This window comes from Siniperca chuatsi, linkage group LG8 (genome assembly GCF_020085105.1).
Source record: "Siniperca chuatsi isolate FFG_IHB_CAS linkage group LG8, ASM2008510v1, whole genome shotgun sequence".
Taxonomy (NCBI): domain Eukaryota; kingdom Metazoa; phylum Chordata; class Actinopteri; order Centrarchiformes; family Sinipercidae; genus Siniperca; species Siniperca chuatsi.
Genome location: NC_058049.1, coordinates 15,619,433 through 15,635,456, shown reverse-complemented (window position 1 = coordinate 15,635,456; position 16,024 = coordinate 15,619,433). Strand labels below are relative to the sequence as shown.

The following is a 16,024-nucleotide window of genomic DNA, read 5'->3' as shown; positions in this document are numbered from 1 at the left end:
CTAGAACATAGAGACAGGTCCACTGCTCCACCAGCGCTGTCCAAATCAGAATCCTGATAAGTGTGTGTGTGAACTGATCTGCACATAAATGTTTGTTTGACCACCTAAGCACCTGTTATAGCATATTGAAAAACAAACAGAGAGAGAGAGAGAGAGTGTGTGTGTGTGTGTGTGTGTGTGTGTGTGTGTGTGTGTCCTGCTTAATTGTATTTACACATTTGAGAACATTACTGTGTGGGCACACAACAAAGAGCATGTGGTGTGTTTTTTTAGAGTGTGTGAGTCAGATAGCCTTCTGAGTCTTCGTGCCTCTGGGGATTGGGTGTGTGTGGCTATTACTGCTCAGTCTTCATTAAGCCCTATCCAGCTGTGCATTTATGTGTATATGTGTGTGAGTTTTAGCTTGTGTGAGTGAGTCTATGTGTGAGAGAGAGAGTGATATCCTCCGCATCACTCCTCCACCATACCCCACCCTCCTTCTCCTCACCCCCCTCTCCTCGTTTCCCAGCCCAAGTGGCCCCTCCTGGGGTGTCATTACTACCTCCACCTGGCTCCCTACTCATCTTCCTGTATCAGAGCTATCAGACCAGCCCTTTTTCTGCCCTCCATCAAACATGCCCTGTCAGATAGCTAAAGTCACACACACACACACACACACACACACACACAAAGAGAGAACTGAGTGCGAGCACACACACTTGCATCCATACAGACACATGTTCTCTGATGGGTGACAGAGAGAAAAGAGATAGACAGGAGATTGTTCCTTTGAGAAACTTGTGCACAGCATATGGAAGACTACTATTAACAGTCACACCATATCGCCGTCACACTTAGTAATTAAACTGAGTGGGAAAGAAAAATAAACATGCACAGACACAAAAGAGACACAATAATGCATCACAGTGCACAGAGTGCTAATTCTATAAGACATTTATAGACAAAACACTGAAAAAAGGGTTGATTAGATTGACACGACAAAAAATGAGACAAAATAAATGCATTACTGTGTCTGCACAGTTCAATCCAGGCATTTGCTCTGTCAACCACTATACAGACAGGTCAAAGCCACACTGACCCCTGGTGGCGGGATTGACAACAACAACACTATTTAAGGGGTTTCTGTCATGCTTTTAAAAACATCTCTATGCCCCACCAAAAGAGTTGCCCATTGAAAAACAAGAAATGCATTCAGAGGTTGTTAAGATGAGTAGTTTCTTTTTTTTAACACGGCTGTGTTAATGCTGATTTTTCAAATCTATAAAGCTGAGAGAAGTGATAAGGGGACAATGTACAGAGCTGGATTGTACACTCATGATGTGAATGACTGTGTAATGGTGATGATAAGGCACTTCCATCTGCAGGGCCTGGGGTCTTTTCTGTACTTGTCCGTTGCTTTTTGAGAAGTCTTCATTATGTCTGACTCTCGGGTTGTGACCACAATCTCTCTGACTGTCTATTTCAACTCCATTAGACTCTGTTTCTACCTGTCTATCTGCCTTTTTGTCAGTTCTGTCTCATGCCACTGGCCTGTCCAGTCTGCTCATCACGTTGCCTGGATCTTTGGCTCCATGTGGGCAGCCAAGCAGAACTCACAGCCTCTAAGACCGCTGTGCTGGGGCTCAGCAGAAGAGCTACTGTATATGCACAGCACAGAGGCGCAGGGTAAGTCAGCATGGGAAAGTAGAGTCCTCACACTAGACATCCAATCACACATCTTTAATCATCAGTGATTCTATCTAAGGTGAATGTTCAGCAGGTCATAAACTTGTAAATTGCTCACAGGTGATAGGAATATGAGAGGATAATGGCGGTCAAAAATCTGATGCATTTAACCAATTGAGGCTGCACAGATGTAACATAGACTGGTATTTGGTGTTATTGCACCTGGTTTTGACCCCATCTACTTTTATGTAGCTTATCAGCGGTAAGTCTGTAATATACTATACTGTATTAGGTGTTGAAGGCAATTTCATAACTTTCTGACCTGATGATGCTAAACAAAGATGTGTAAATGGTCAGTGTTTATAAGCTTAGTTACACACATACTAGAGAGAAATGCCCCTGCATCAAGTGGACATATAGACCCAAGTGCAGGCAGATGGACAGACAGGTGTATAACCAGAAAAGAAGAACAGGCAGGCAGACACATGGACAGGCAGGCAGTCTGGCACGGTAAAAGGAAAACTGTACAGCTTGCCAAAACAACTAGAAGCAACAAAATGGTGGCAACACTCCCAGGTCATTCTAACTTTATCATATTTAATCCTTTAGTCTGGTTCTATTATGGAGGGGAAACTTAAATGCAAGGCAAATAACTGGACCAAAAAATTTGAAAAGGAAGGTCTTAGTCCTTATGCAAGCAAACTGTGGTGCATCCAACTACTACGTGGTTTACTGGGAGTACTCCAAACCAGCAACAGCAAACAAGCTCACAGCACAAGGTTTATGCTGTATGCTGTGCAAGATTTAGATGTTGACATCTGGCAGCAGTTTGTCATGGCTGGAAAGCCTGAAAATACAGAATTAACTGAGGGCAAGAATTCAAGTCACACTCCAGACTGACTTTCTTTATGTGTTCTTCACTGATATGAAAAACCTGTAAGGTAAATTATCCAAAAGAGCATAAACAAGACCATCATGCTCCACTAAATGTACAAATTGGTTTTTAACCTGTGTATTGCTCTAACCTGGGGGGATGATGGATTCCCAAACTTGCAAAAAGACAGAGCTACTTGCGACTTCTTTAGTCCAGGCAACTAGAAAGTGTGAACCTTAACGTACCAGATAAAAAAACTGCAATTACATTGAGACTTTTCCACTCTGGTTAGTAAAAAAAAAAAAAGAACAATATGTGACAATGTCATTACAGACCAACTTGAAAATCATGTTTTGCTTTATTGGATTGTGCAGAAATGGTGTAATGTCATCTGTTTAAATCTTCGGATGTCTTCTTCTGAGAAAATGAACAAAGATATGCAACAGGGAGAGACCTCAGAGAGAGTTTTCATTTTAAGATAAATGATGATAAACAGACTTGCTGAAATATTCTGTCAGCAGCTTAAGATGGATAACCTTCCTACAAATATCAGACAATGACAGTGAAAGATCCCCTTTCACTCTGTTTGCAGCTGATGTGAAAGAATGAGCACGCAGACACACAGATAAGCTAAAATGAAGGAGGGAGGCAGAAGCATAGGTGTTCAGATTGATGTGTTGTGGGACTTGTTTGATGGGTTGATTGCTTTACAAGCAGGTTGATATATAACACAATTTGTCTGTAAAAATGCTACAGTAAAATTGATAGAATAAACTTTAAGGCATTGTGTGGTTGGTTTTATGCACTGCTCCAATCTGACTCTTCAGTTAAAATGTGCACTTGACCATTTGAAATTGATAACCCAGATAATCAAGTTAAATTCAGCAGGTAAAGTGCATTTAGAGTGTTTTTATCACCCCCTTTGTCATTTCAGTTTGATGAAGCCAGAACAAGGACTAGGAACAGATTGTTTCATGGCCAGTAAGGAGAGGAGTATATATACATACAGCAAGTGAATATTCTATAAAGATAGACTTGGAAAAAATGTGAACCTATTCTTGAAGGGTTCACTGTTAGAGTCTGGTTAAGTGCTGGATGGAGTCTGCTTATTAATGAGCTTTAGTTACACACGGATGGCTGACTTTTGTCATTTGGTACAATCATATAACAGTCAACCACTTTCTTGGTGTGTTAAATCCTGCTTCAGATCAGAGTTGGTTGATAAAATTCACTGACTGTTCCCTGGCACTTTATTAAACGATGGGAAAATTCTTGTGCCTCAGAGAAACTTTACCAAATAGTTTGGACTTGCATCAGAAACTTCTGAGTTCTTCTTGCTGTCTTGTTACTTTAACATCCATATTGATCTGAAATAAAATAGATTTTAAAAAATCAATAGGCCGAGATGTTTTGTCTCATCATTAACTCCATGTCATATCGAAGTAATTTTTTATCACACTTATCTCACTTCCATTTTAATTTTTAAATTGTTCAAAAGTTAAAAAATTGTTGTGTTTATGGGAGAGCTACAGCAGAGTGGATCTGAACTCAAAATGGTGCTGGGGAAAAGCTCAATTTCTAACCCATAACTTTGTTAAAGCTGTGAGATAAAACCACAACTCACCAGTGTTTGTTTGTTATAGATTTTAGTGAGTGAGCCATCCCATTCACCATTCTCCTTATTAGATTTAACCAAATAGCCCGATTGCCAACATTAGGCCAGAGGGAAGATTACAGTTCAATCTCTGCCACTGATAAAGCAACATGGATTTAATGAACCCAACAAACAGTCTCATTGAGGAGGACGTGATGATTTATATTGTCCTGGGGGTTTTATTGTTCTATGGCCTTGTCTAGCAATTTTAGTAACATGGGACCCAAATCAGATACTTTTGACATGAATTCTTTTTCTATTTTGCAGTCAATTTTGATATAAAACAACCCAAGTAGGGCCATCATGTAACTACACCGTGTATGCCTTTTTGAAAGCATTTGTGCATGTTTGTTGAAAAAGATGTAGACAGGTATGTGTAAAAACGCAAACTTATATTTACACATAACCACCATCTAATCTCACAGTCACACACATTTTCCAAAACACTATCGCAGCTGGGCAAAACTCACGTGGTGAAGGCAGGATTGTACTTGGCTCCCAGGTAGTATGAGTACAGGTTGAACATGCCAATCATGAAGGCCACAAACACCATGATGAAGATGACCATGAACTTGAAGATATCTTTGACTGTGCGCCCCAGTGAGATCTGCAGTGGGCCGAAGCTCTCGTTGGCTGGCAGGATGTAGGCAATGCGTGAGAAACTCAGCACCACTGCGATGGCGTACAGGCCTTCTGAGATAATCTGGGGGTCTGAGGGGCGCCACTTGTTCCTGGCTGGAGGAGAAGAAAGAAAAAGACAAGTGGCTAAGTAATTATACTGTTAATGTATCATCTGAATGAGCTACTGCAGAGTCAAACCAAAGATCGTTGTGCAATTGTTTGATTTCGAGGGAAACTGTTTTTTTGCCCATTTGGACAATAAAACAGGTCCCTTGTTCAGATTTTACCCAGCTAACATTGTCACACTAATAAAATCTGATGCATCAGGTATGCAAGTATAGCTCCAAAATTAATGTTGAATGGACATTTATAACCGACCATAGTCATCCACAGCTGAATTTAGGCAGCAAAAGAGGTACAGTCAGACATGTAGACAGAGAGGATAATTTAGCTAGAAAACCACAAACAGAGAAAAAGAAAGTAAAAGAAAGAAAGACTCCATTTCACTAATTTGCTGTTAAACTGTGACTATCTAGGACAAGGAGGACATATATCATACACAATGTGTGCACCTTCAGAGAGAGACATATGGAGAACAGTTTATGGGGATAATAACTGACATTGCAGTAATATAAGGTCATCTATTTACTGATGTGTCATGACAGAGTCAGACCACCAGATGACAGCACTGATGAAGGTTTCCTTAGCAACCACTTAAAAGTGTACAGTCCAGTAGCCTGCAGCCTACGGCAAGTTTTAATATGTTGTAGAGGAGTTTCAATTCTGGAAGTGAAGTAAAAGCTTATATGTTCTGTGATCTTGAAGTTTTCTCGATTTGTTTAATATTCTGAAACTATATTTCCTAGAAAGGCAGACAGAGTAGGGAAGGTAGGTATTAATAATTGTCTGAGGTGGGTTTTGAATCCCTCCTCTTAGTATTCTGAGCTTAATCATACTGTGAAATTTCAAATTTATAAAATAACTTTTCACTGTGTTTTCTCGTCAGCAGAGTTTATGTCTGCCTGTGTATATACAGTATCTGTGCTTAGTTGTTGTTATGAGTTATATATATATTGCATTCACTTAAACCTGAGCATGTGCATGTGCATGCATTTGTGTTGGTGTGTATGTACAGCATGTGAAATCATTAAATGTGGTGTGCTGCCAATCAAGCCAAAGATCAAACAGGAGAAAGTGTGCACAAATATGTGTGAACATCTTGAGGTAAGTATGCAACAATGACATTTTTATCTAAATGACAAATACAGTCTCATCTCCTAGTGTCCCAAGTTATTCATGACATTTTTACACAAATACTCATCTGATTTGCTACTCCTTATCAGTGACTGATGTAGCACAACAATGATGAAATCATGAAAGCTTTTACATTTTATCATGTAGTTTCAAATTGGCCTTTCCTGGGAATAATTGTCTGGTAGATAAGAAGTGAGGCAGTTTAACATTTTGTGCCGCAGAAACAAACAAACTGACTAAAGATCAGAAGAATTGGATAGTTATCATGAATAGTGGTAGTAACAATGGCTAGGAGAACAAAGGAAAGAGCGTCACATACAGGAACTCAGACACCATCCAAGTAATGTTTGGGAAATGCACCACTGAACAACTAAACAGGGAACTCCTAGATTTCTTCAAAACCTTTAATCAGAAGTATTACTGCTTACATTACTGATATTATATTTATATGTTTGGAGTAAATGCTTACCGTAAGTGAAGTAAGCGACTTCGTCAGGCAGCGAGGCGTTGCTGAGGTCTTCGTCTGGTACGTGCATGTCCACATACTGCTGGGCTTTGGACGCCTTGAGGAACGCCATGAAGCGAGCCGTGAAGGACGCCACAAAGATGGACAACATGCCAAAGTCCAGAACGTTCCACAGGTGCATGACGTACTCTCTGGGCCCGTCGCTCCAGATCTCCTTACATTCTGACCAAATCATACCTGAGGAAGGAAGTCACACACACACACACACACAAACATATACAGTAAAAAAACACTTGGATACAACGTGGAAAGATGGGAAACATACGCGATAAATACAAATACACAGAGACAAAAAGGCTCTCACAGACAGTCATACAAACATAAACAAGTCAAAACATACACATACATAAATGTTGACAACAAAGCTTATAATTTATACTCAACCACTCAGATGCCCCCACTTATACAAGGTGCCTAAAAATACACAAACACACACACAGTGGAAAACCTAATTCCTCCTATGTAACCACTCTGCCATTTTCTATTTGGAGCCAAAACAAAGAGAGAATTGCCCCTTGATCAGTATTATCTCTATAACAATTACTGGGCCTTCAAAACATGCTACTGGAATTACATTTACCCTGCTCTACCAAAGCAACTACTCACTGCACACACAGAGTCACACAGACGAGCACCTGTTGCCAAAAATGACTGCGGATGGGAAAAGAATGGTGCCATTACACAGAAACAAATAAAAACAGAACCATATGTGCACCAACATACACAAACCACTCACATAATGTTATTATGTGTGTGTGTGCATGTGTGTGTGTAGATGAAAGGAAGAACATCAGCGGATGGGAAGCAGCTGAGGTCTGACAGATATTGCCATGGGCTATTTATCTGTTGAGTTTGTCTTAGTCTTTCTGTCACCCCCGTCTATCTCCCTGTTTATTCATGCTGGCCTTCTTGTATGCCATACACTCCACCCCTCTGTTTACTTTCATCTGTCTCCCTCAACTGCTCCCATCTTTCTTGCATTTCTCTTTGCATTTCTATCCCTCCCTCTGATATTTCCTCAGCAGCACCTCTCAGGTCAACCTACAAATTTCCCTTCACCTTATCGTTAGGACTCAGCATGGCCACTGCTTCAACAAGTCTGGCCTGTGCTACATCCAACAGGAAACTTCTATTTGATCTTTGGAGGTTAAAAGAGAATGAATTGTTGTATTGCCATTGCTTTGGCTTTCATCCACTTGGTTGGAATGGTGCTGCATTAATCTTTAATTTTGCCTCATATCAAAGTTGGGCAAAAAAGTTCACTTACTCTTTCCAGGAAATTACTGATTTATGGGAAGGCGTTGTGTTGTAAAACAATATATTTTAGATTAGCATCAAAAACTTTTAAAACATTGTAGAAATGGTAGAAACATCGCCCTAAACTCTTTTTCTTATAAATAACTATATTGATATCCATATTGATTAAAAACAACATCAAACAAAGAAAATCCACCAGGAAATGTTTTACCTTGCCTCTCTTATATGTCATATCAAGGTTATTTCTTATCATGATGGAGAATCTGCCTTCATAGTGACTATCTTATCTTATCTATTTGCATTTTAATTGACTGTAACTGTGCAGAATTTCAAACACCGCCACAGCTTGTGCGCACCATATGTGTGAGAAGGCGACTCACCCAACACCCACTTCATGATCAACATCTCTGTCCAGGAGAACTGGGTGGTCTTGACCCTGAACACCTGTCGCGGGTGGTCTGTGATGGTCTCATTGGGCAGGTTCTTGACACCCTCAAAGCGGTCGGAGGCATTGACAACCAGCAGACCCAAGAAGATGGTGAAGGAGACAGCATGAGCCACGAACTTCATGAAGGGGCTTCGCAGGATCTGACCAAGCTGGAAGTGAGAAGATTGAGGATATAATGAGTTAAACTGAATGTTCCATTGTGTATCTGTGTATCACAAACAGTAACTAGGGACCAAGTGATGAGTGAAGGTTAAAGAGATATAAGTAATATATGTTTAAACAGGCATTTATAGATTTTTGGGGCCAGAGCAACAAACTGTAAACACAGTATTGAAATATTAAAACCTTATGAAGTTGATTTGGCGAACAGTTCCCTATTTAAAGATTTGAGGACACGGAGCAACATTTGCAGTCAAATGTGTTTCTGGCCAACTGGTCTATGTACAATATTCACTCACCTTTTAGCTCTGCTTTAGTCTCCACCAACTCCTAATAAAAGCATCTACCTCCACTATGGTCAACAGCTTATTGCTAACTTCGTCGGTCTGTCTTTTGGAGCTGGACAGGTGTACAATACCTGTCCAGCTCCATGGTTTATCAGTCTTTCCCCTGAAAACAGCTGTTTAGTGCATCTGGAAACGAGGTTGATGAGAGTAAACCAAAACATTCAGGTGATAATTCTGTGGGTTCGTCACCTTTCATATTACACATTGTCATTTGATCTATTGTTAAGATAACAATATTGACTGCAGCTTTAAAGGTACTCTGTGGAATTTAACTTGTAAATAAAATTATATTTACATTCAGTGTTGCTCATTAAAACACATTTTGTTCATTATTGAGCTCTAACAAATGTGTTGAATGCATTTCCTTTCTCATAAATCATTTGCAAAGCTGACTTTTCTTAACATTTTGAATCCTGCATTATTTATATCCATGTTTTCCTTGCTAGCAGTCTTCTTCTTCCCTGCCATTGCTAGTGCATTGCTGCGTTTCTTGGTGCATTACTGCCACCTTTAGATCTATGCAATAATGTGAAACTATTGACATGAATGCGTTGGGACCAACATGTAAAAAAAACCTCTCCATAGCGCTACCAGTGGTCCAACACTTCACAGGATATCTTTAAGGTGATGTCAAAGCCCTTTCATGTCACTGCAAAGTACACTAGAGTAGAATGACAAAACACATTACAACGTTAGACATTTTACTAGTAATATTTGTCAAGTAATTGTGTTCACTTGTGTTTGCCAACACAAAAGCTTGCAAAATCTGTTTTTTGTCAGGGAATCAGGCTGAAGATACATATTTCAGTTGTATTAGGTAACTCCCTGAGGTGCTTAGTGATCAAAATCTGAAATGCACCACTACACAACCATCTTAGCAGGCAAACAGCAGCTGTTGTAATTCATGGATGTGCTTAACCACAGTCACTTTCACACCAACATAATGCCAGAGTAACTAGATGCCAAACAATCAGCAGAGTTTGTGGAAATGCACCATATGGGGAGAATGTAATGCAAGGTAGTGCTGCACAAGGAGCATTAACATGCCACCACCACAGAGAGGGAGCTTTTTTAATTGCACAGAAATATGCCAAGACAGACACACAAATGCACATCCACACACACACACACACACACACACACACACACACACACACACACACACACACACACACACCAACCCCATACAGACATCATTGTGATCATTGCCACTCTGTAAACCTGCTGTGTCCAATATTAACTACCCACAGGATATCGCTACTCTCTGCATGCACAGTAACACATGTCACACACTACTAAACCATGTGGGAAGAGGTTGTCTGGTAAATTTTAACCCTGCAAACCCTCCTCCAAGCGTCCTCCTGGCCCTGGGATGGCTTTGCCTCCTTCATTTCTCCCATCTGCTGTGCTGATAAGGTTGATCCATTTCACCCCTCAGCTTAAATGAGATGGTCATCCTAGATCAGGTATACTGCTGTGTGAAGACTGCAAACCCCATGGGTTTCTTTTTTATCAGTGTGATGGTGACAAGAGCTGATCTTCCTTCCTCCAATGAAATGCTGCAGGCGCATGCAGACTACATAAAAGAGGCTTGGTGTGAAATCAAATCTCACAAGGCCAAAATGGAGCTACTGTGTCCTTATTTCCTAACATCTTTTCACCTGGGATAATCAAGCCTGACGTATACTCATCCACACTGAAAAATTAATTATCTAGATAAGACCTTCTGTCATACTGTACATACGTCTATTCTATATATATTTTGTGTTTAAATGACAATAGATTATGGGCGACTCCAATAGATGTGTACATTTCCGAGTCTCTGTTTTCATTGTTTCTTTTCTCCACTTCTCTCTCTGTAACTAACACACAGATACACAATCCCATTTACCAATATAGATTATTTAACTGGTCAGCCATCAAACTTGCAATCACCTATTTAACTAAATAGAGTTAGTAAATACAACAACAACTCTCCCACCAAAATACAATACAATGTTTGTATCCTCAGTGACAAGGGTTAAAGTATTGCAGGACTGTTCAGTGATGTGTAGTAATTGCATCAATGATAAATGGATGGTGACCCTGTCCTGTGTGTATCCATTGGACTTTTCTTTCCTTGTTTCCCTCTTTTGTTTTCTTGTTTCCATTTTTCTTTCCTTCTTTCTTTCTTTCCTTTGCTTCTTTTCTTCACTTAATTCCCAGCATAACTCCACCTAAGTTCAACCTGACTAGAGGTCTAACCAGCCAGAGTAACTGAAAACACCTGTTTGGGTGTGCAGAGTAAAAAGTACAATATTTCTCTCTGAAATGTAGTGAAGTAGAAGTATAAAGTAGCATAAAATGGAAATACACAAGTAAAGTACCTCAAAATTTCACTTAAGTACATTACTTGAGTAAATGTACTTACTGACTTCCCAAAACTGACTGAATCACTAATTAATTCAGCAATAGTTCATCAATAATAAGAAGAAGCTGTATGCTGTGCTTTATAAATCTAATCAAATATTGAGACTGAGTTATTCCTTGATTTAAGCATGACACTTGTTCAAGGAGGACGGAAACCTGATGGATGTTCCCACGCTTTGTTTTAACAGTCGTTTCTTTATTCTCGTATTATATGTATGTATGTATCTCGTATTCAACTCTATTCAGCAGGTATTTCTGCCTCCGGAGCTGCAGAGACTGGATCTGTGGTTGTGAGCCACCTGCTGCCCCCGTGTTCCTGCTTGACAACTGCTACTACAGTTGTTGTTATTGACTCTGTTACTAATACTGACATTATTTTTCCTATAGCTGTCATTCATAGTATTATTAATTTATTAATATTAACACTACAATTACAATTCTACTATTTAAAGGAAACAATTCTAGGTGGTATTTGCATTGTGCATTGTGCCTCCCTGTCCCCACCCCCACCCCCCAAAACCTCTCTCTCTCTGAACCTCTCTCTCTCTCTTCACCACCATTGAGCCTGGTTCTGTCCAAGGTTTCTGCCTCTTAAAGGAAATTTTTTCTTGCCACTGTCACCAAATGCTTGCTCATGGTGGGATTTGTTGGGTCTCTGTAAATAATATTATAAAGAGTAGGGTCTAGACCTGCTCTATAGGAAAAGTACAATGAGATAACTTCTGTTGTGAATTGGCGCTATATAAATAAAATTGAATTGAATTGAATTTTCTGTCACTCAGGGAAGACTGAAATTCTTGTGTGCACCTTCCAATACGTGTCCCATCATTCTCTGCATGTTTTCATAATTTTACATCCTTTTCAATCGATAAGAGACATTCAATATCAAATACGCATCTGTTTTTCATCACCTCCAAAGCATATCTCATATTTTCTTCTTAAAGGAGATTTCTAAAGCAATTATATCCATGTTTTCTCTGTCTGCCTTCGATGACTTAAGACTCACTTTTGAGCAACAAAATATAAATATCTTCTTCATCTCTCCCCGTTGATATGAAATGTAATATGGTTTGGGTTTCTGATAATGGTGTGTTGTGGTGGTGTAAAAATGGAGAATATTATGAGCTGTAAGAGATGAGCAATTGATGAGATGAGCAAAACAAAATTGCATGATTAGCACCAGGTGTAGGAGGGCACACTACACATAATCAAAAAAAAAAAAAAAAAAAACATCAAAGCTTTCTCTCTGCAACCTGTGTCTGTCTTGATGTATTTCTCTGATTCACTGTCTTTATCTATTTCATTATCAAATCCATTTAATATACCTTTTTGTGTCTGTGGAGCTGCTGTCACATTGTTATTATGCATGCATAAATATCCATTTTGTCTCTCTGTTATTAGTTTGATTTAATTGTTTTTTATTATCCCACCCTGTAGTTTTGCCTTTTCAACATCTCAAATGTCTATTTTCAGTATTTACTAATAAAATTATGCATGTAATAATAATAATAATAATAATACACAGTTACAAGGTGCTTTGAATCCTATATTATTTGTTATTTCTACATGCTGCTACTTTTTTTCCTGCTCTCTCAGCTGTGTCAGAAAAGACACACACAGGCCCATCGGTGCGTTGATTCATAATCAAATGTAATTATGCACGTGCATCCATGTGCACACACATATAAACACACACACATAAACATACACAGGTGTTTTTGTGACACAGTGAGATCAGAAGCAGCTAGTGTCATGATTGAATCCATGTCTCCAGACGCTCTCAGCGCTACTGCTCTCCATCCTCTCTCACACACTTGAGTTCAGCTGCTGTTTCTCTTTCTGTCTACAAAATGACTAATTCAACAGTCACACCTGACATGAAGCACACACACACACACACACACCACTTGATGAGGTAGAGGATTATCCAGGCTGATGAGCAGATTTCCAGACACAACTCCTGTGTAAATACTGTATATGTGTGTGCGTGTGCGTGTGTACACGTGTGTGTGTGGCCTCTGTCACTTTACAGATTATAATTTACTTGATGGAGTATTAACAAAATTAAATCTGTAATGTTTTTGGCCACACTAGTCATTTTGTCTGTACACTTTGGTCCAGAGTTAAATACCGTGACAACTAGTGAATGGATTGCCCATAAATTTGGCCACATATTCATGGTCCCCAGAGAACTTTAATGTGCCTGAAAGGTTTGTGCATGAGGAAGTGTGAGGACCAGAAGCAAATTTTGGCAAAAATATTAGTGACATCGTTCCCACACCTTCTTAAATATGAAATTCAAGGACTTTTCAAGGACTTTCCAGGCCCAATTCCCTCAAATTCAACTAGCAGGCTTTACAGAAGCTCACAGACAACAATTAAAAAGAGAGAGAGGCTCGAATGTGTGATGTGTAACAGTTATGTTACTTTAAGTAAAAATATCAAAGGAACTTCAATTTCTTTTCTTGCACAAAATATATAAATTCAAGCACTTTCAATGACCCATGTCTATTTATGTCTATTTTCAAAAACTTTCAACGCCTTGATTCGCCCCCAATTCACACATTTTCAAGAATTTCAAGGGCCCGTGGGAACCCTGGAGTGATTTAAACATATAAGCACACAAATTCACAGTGAAGAAGTGGAATACAGCATGCAGCAGCAGTGGTTGGAGTTTTGATACTTTTTTCACCATAAAACATGTTCACTATTGGAACTGTCATTATTGTAACTGAGGTGAATCCAAGCTTATTAAAGCTGTCCCATGAAAGAGCAAGCTTCAAACTATAGTGAGTGTCTATGACTCAAAGATACAGTAGATATTGGATAGAGTATCACTTTAGCATTTAGTTCAATTATACTAGCAATGCTAATTAACAGGTAAGTAACAGACACTGTAATGGGACTGTTAGCATGTTAGCATTTAGCTCAAAGCACAGCTGACGATGATGAAGTACAGCTTAGAATAATGGAAGTTGAACCATGTCTGTAAATGTAAAGCCTGACAAGCCGAGTCTGAGATGTTCTAAAATGGCCTTTGTACAGGGGATAAACCCTGATTTAGATAACATGGCCTTGTCTCACCCCTCGGGGCAAACTTTCCATTTTTGTCCCACTTGTGGTAAGAATCAAAGATCAAAAAAACTGATTTTTCCTCCATCCAACAATTTTGTTTTCTGGTGTGTAATGAGTCTTTAAGCTGCCTAGGTCTGCTCGCGGGCTATAGACTCAGTTGCCACACCCATATACTGTAAAACAGTAGTGTTATGAAAAATAAGTGCTACCACATAAAATAAGAACATTCCTCTTAGAAGTCATAGTACATAGAAACAACAGCAACAAGTCCCCTTAACCCTCAAATGCATAACTCGGATCTTTAGTGACCCGGGACTATATTACACACTGTCTAATTCATTCAGCTAAGCACTCAGCTCCCTGGTATGGTGTCAAAATGTCAAATGCATTGTTTTTCTAATGTTTTTCTCTAAAGAGTTTACAGGGTGGCTAGAGACCTGAGTTATGTACATTTTTTATTCGGGATATGCTGGATGCCAAGTGATAGCGGATAATGTTGTGTTTTCCTGTTTGGCCTCATGATGGCGCTGTTGTCTCACTGTTACTATAGATAAATACAGACACAACGATGAAAAAGTTTGATTGATATTGGTGGGTTTTGACATCAGCAGCTCTGGAAATGAAGATGCGTCTGAAACTACTGATGATTACAAATTAGTTTTTGTGCCATTTCTGAATCAGATAATTTAGCAGCAGAACTGGGGCATGAGAACGACAAAGCTAGCTCAATGACATGAGCTCTGAATGGGACAACGTTCAAGATACCACCCAAGTAGCGGTCCTAAGAGAAGTTTGGACTGATAGGGAACCTTATATAGTTACCTCAACTACCTCGACCTTGCTGCTATAAACACGCAAGTAGTTTTCCTGACCAAATTTCCAATGTGAGAAACCAGAAGATCTCAAACACGACAATATTTCCTGGAAAAACTTAGCCTTCAGCTGTTTTGGCCATGGTTGGAGAAAAGGAAAGAGGTGCCACACCTTCCAAAACCTGACGGATGCTGGTGATGCCACATCTGTCCATCCATACTCAACTGCAAAATAGTGGAGCGGCACGTGCACAGCGCACGATCATGTTGCAATGACCACAAGAAAGTGACTGTGATTTCTGATTACTGTGCTGACTAGTTTGATTTTGGTAGGTGTCAGTGGCCTATGTGTAAGAAATATAACAGGCTACGCTGAAATATATTCATTTTTGCAAAAGACTTGTTAAAAATATGTTCCGAAACGTTTACAAGAAATATGATTTTAATATATGGCTTAATCTGCATTATATAAGCGCAGAGTCGCTAAAGACATTAAGTATGTAGGAATGTTTGAAAAAACACCCATGGGTTAATTGTGTGTGTTGGGTTGTGTGTGTGATGAACTCAGATCAGGGGTGATCAATAGGACAAAGATCTCAATGTCAGGGGACAGGGCCGAGTTGGTGTCTTCTGCTTGTTTGTGTGTGCGTGTGTGTGTGTTTATACCTTGCTACATGGCATTATCCAGTAGGCGATAGCCAGGAAGGGCAGACCTACGGTGACCCCGAGCACTGTCCAGCACTTCACCCCGATGGACTGCTGCCTCAGACCGGGCAGGTTCTCGTACCAGATAGTCAGCAGCTGCTGCTGACAGTTGGGATGGGCAACGAACTGGAGAGAGAGACCGGGACAAGAAATGTAAATCAGTGGAGAGGAGATGGGGGCTCAGGGCAAGGAAGGTGAGAGAGTAGCAATTAGCAGCC

The 16,024-nt window shown here is 39.7% G+C and overlaps 1 protein-coding gene across 3 annotated transcripts in view; it reads right to left on the bottom strand.

Moving 5' to 3' along the window:
• Window positions 1-16,024, bottom strand: part of LOC122880549 (short transient receptor potential channel 7-like) — a 48,776-nt gene that overhangs the window by 17,596 nt on the left and 15,156 nt on the right. For all 3 annotated transcript variants that reach the window (XM_044205803.1, XM_044205802.1, XM_044205801.1), the window contains exons 4-7: window positions 15,768-15,932; window positions 8,232-8,448; window positions 6,538-6,771; window positions 4,664-4,928 (exon numbers count right to left, since the gene is read on the bottom strand). In XM_044205803.1, the coding sequence (XP_044061738.1) occupies window positions 4,664-4,928; window positions 6,538-6,771; window positions 8,232-8,448; window positions 15,768-15,932 (881 nt within the window). The remainder of the gene's footprint in view (window positions 1-4,663; window positions 4,929-6,537; window positions 6,772-8,231; window positions 8,449-15,767; window positions 15,933-16,024) is intronic.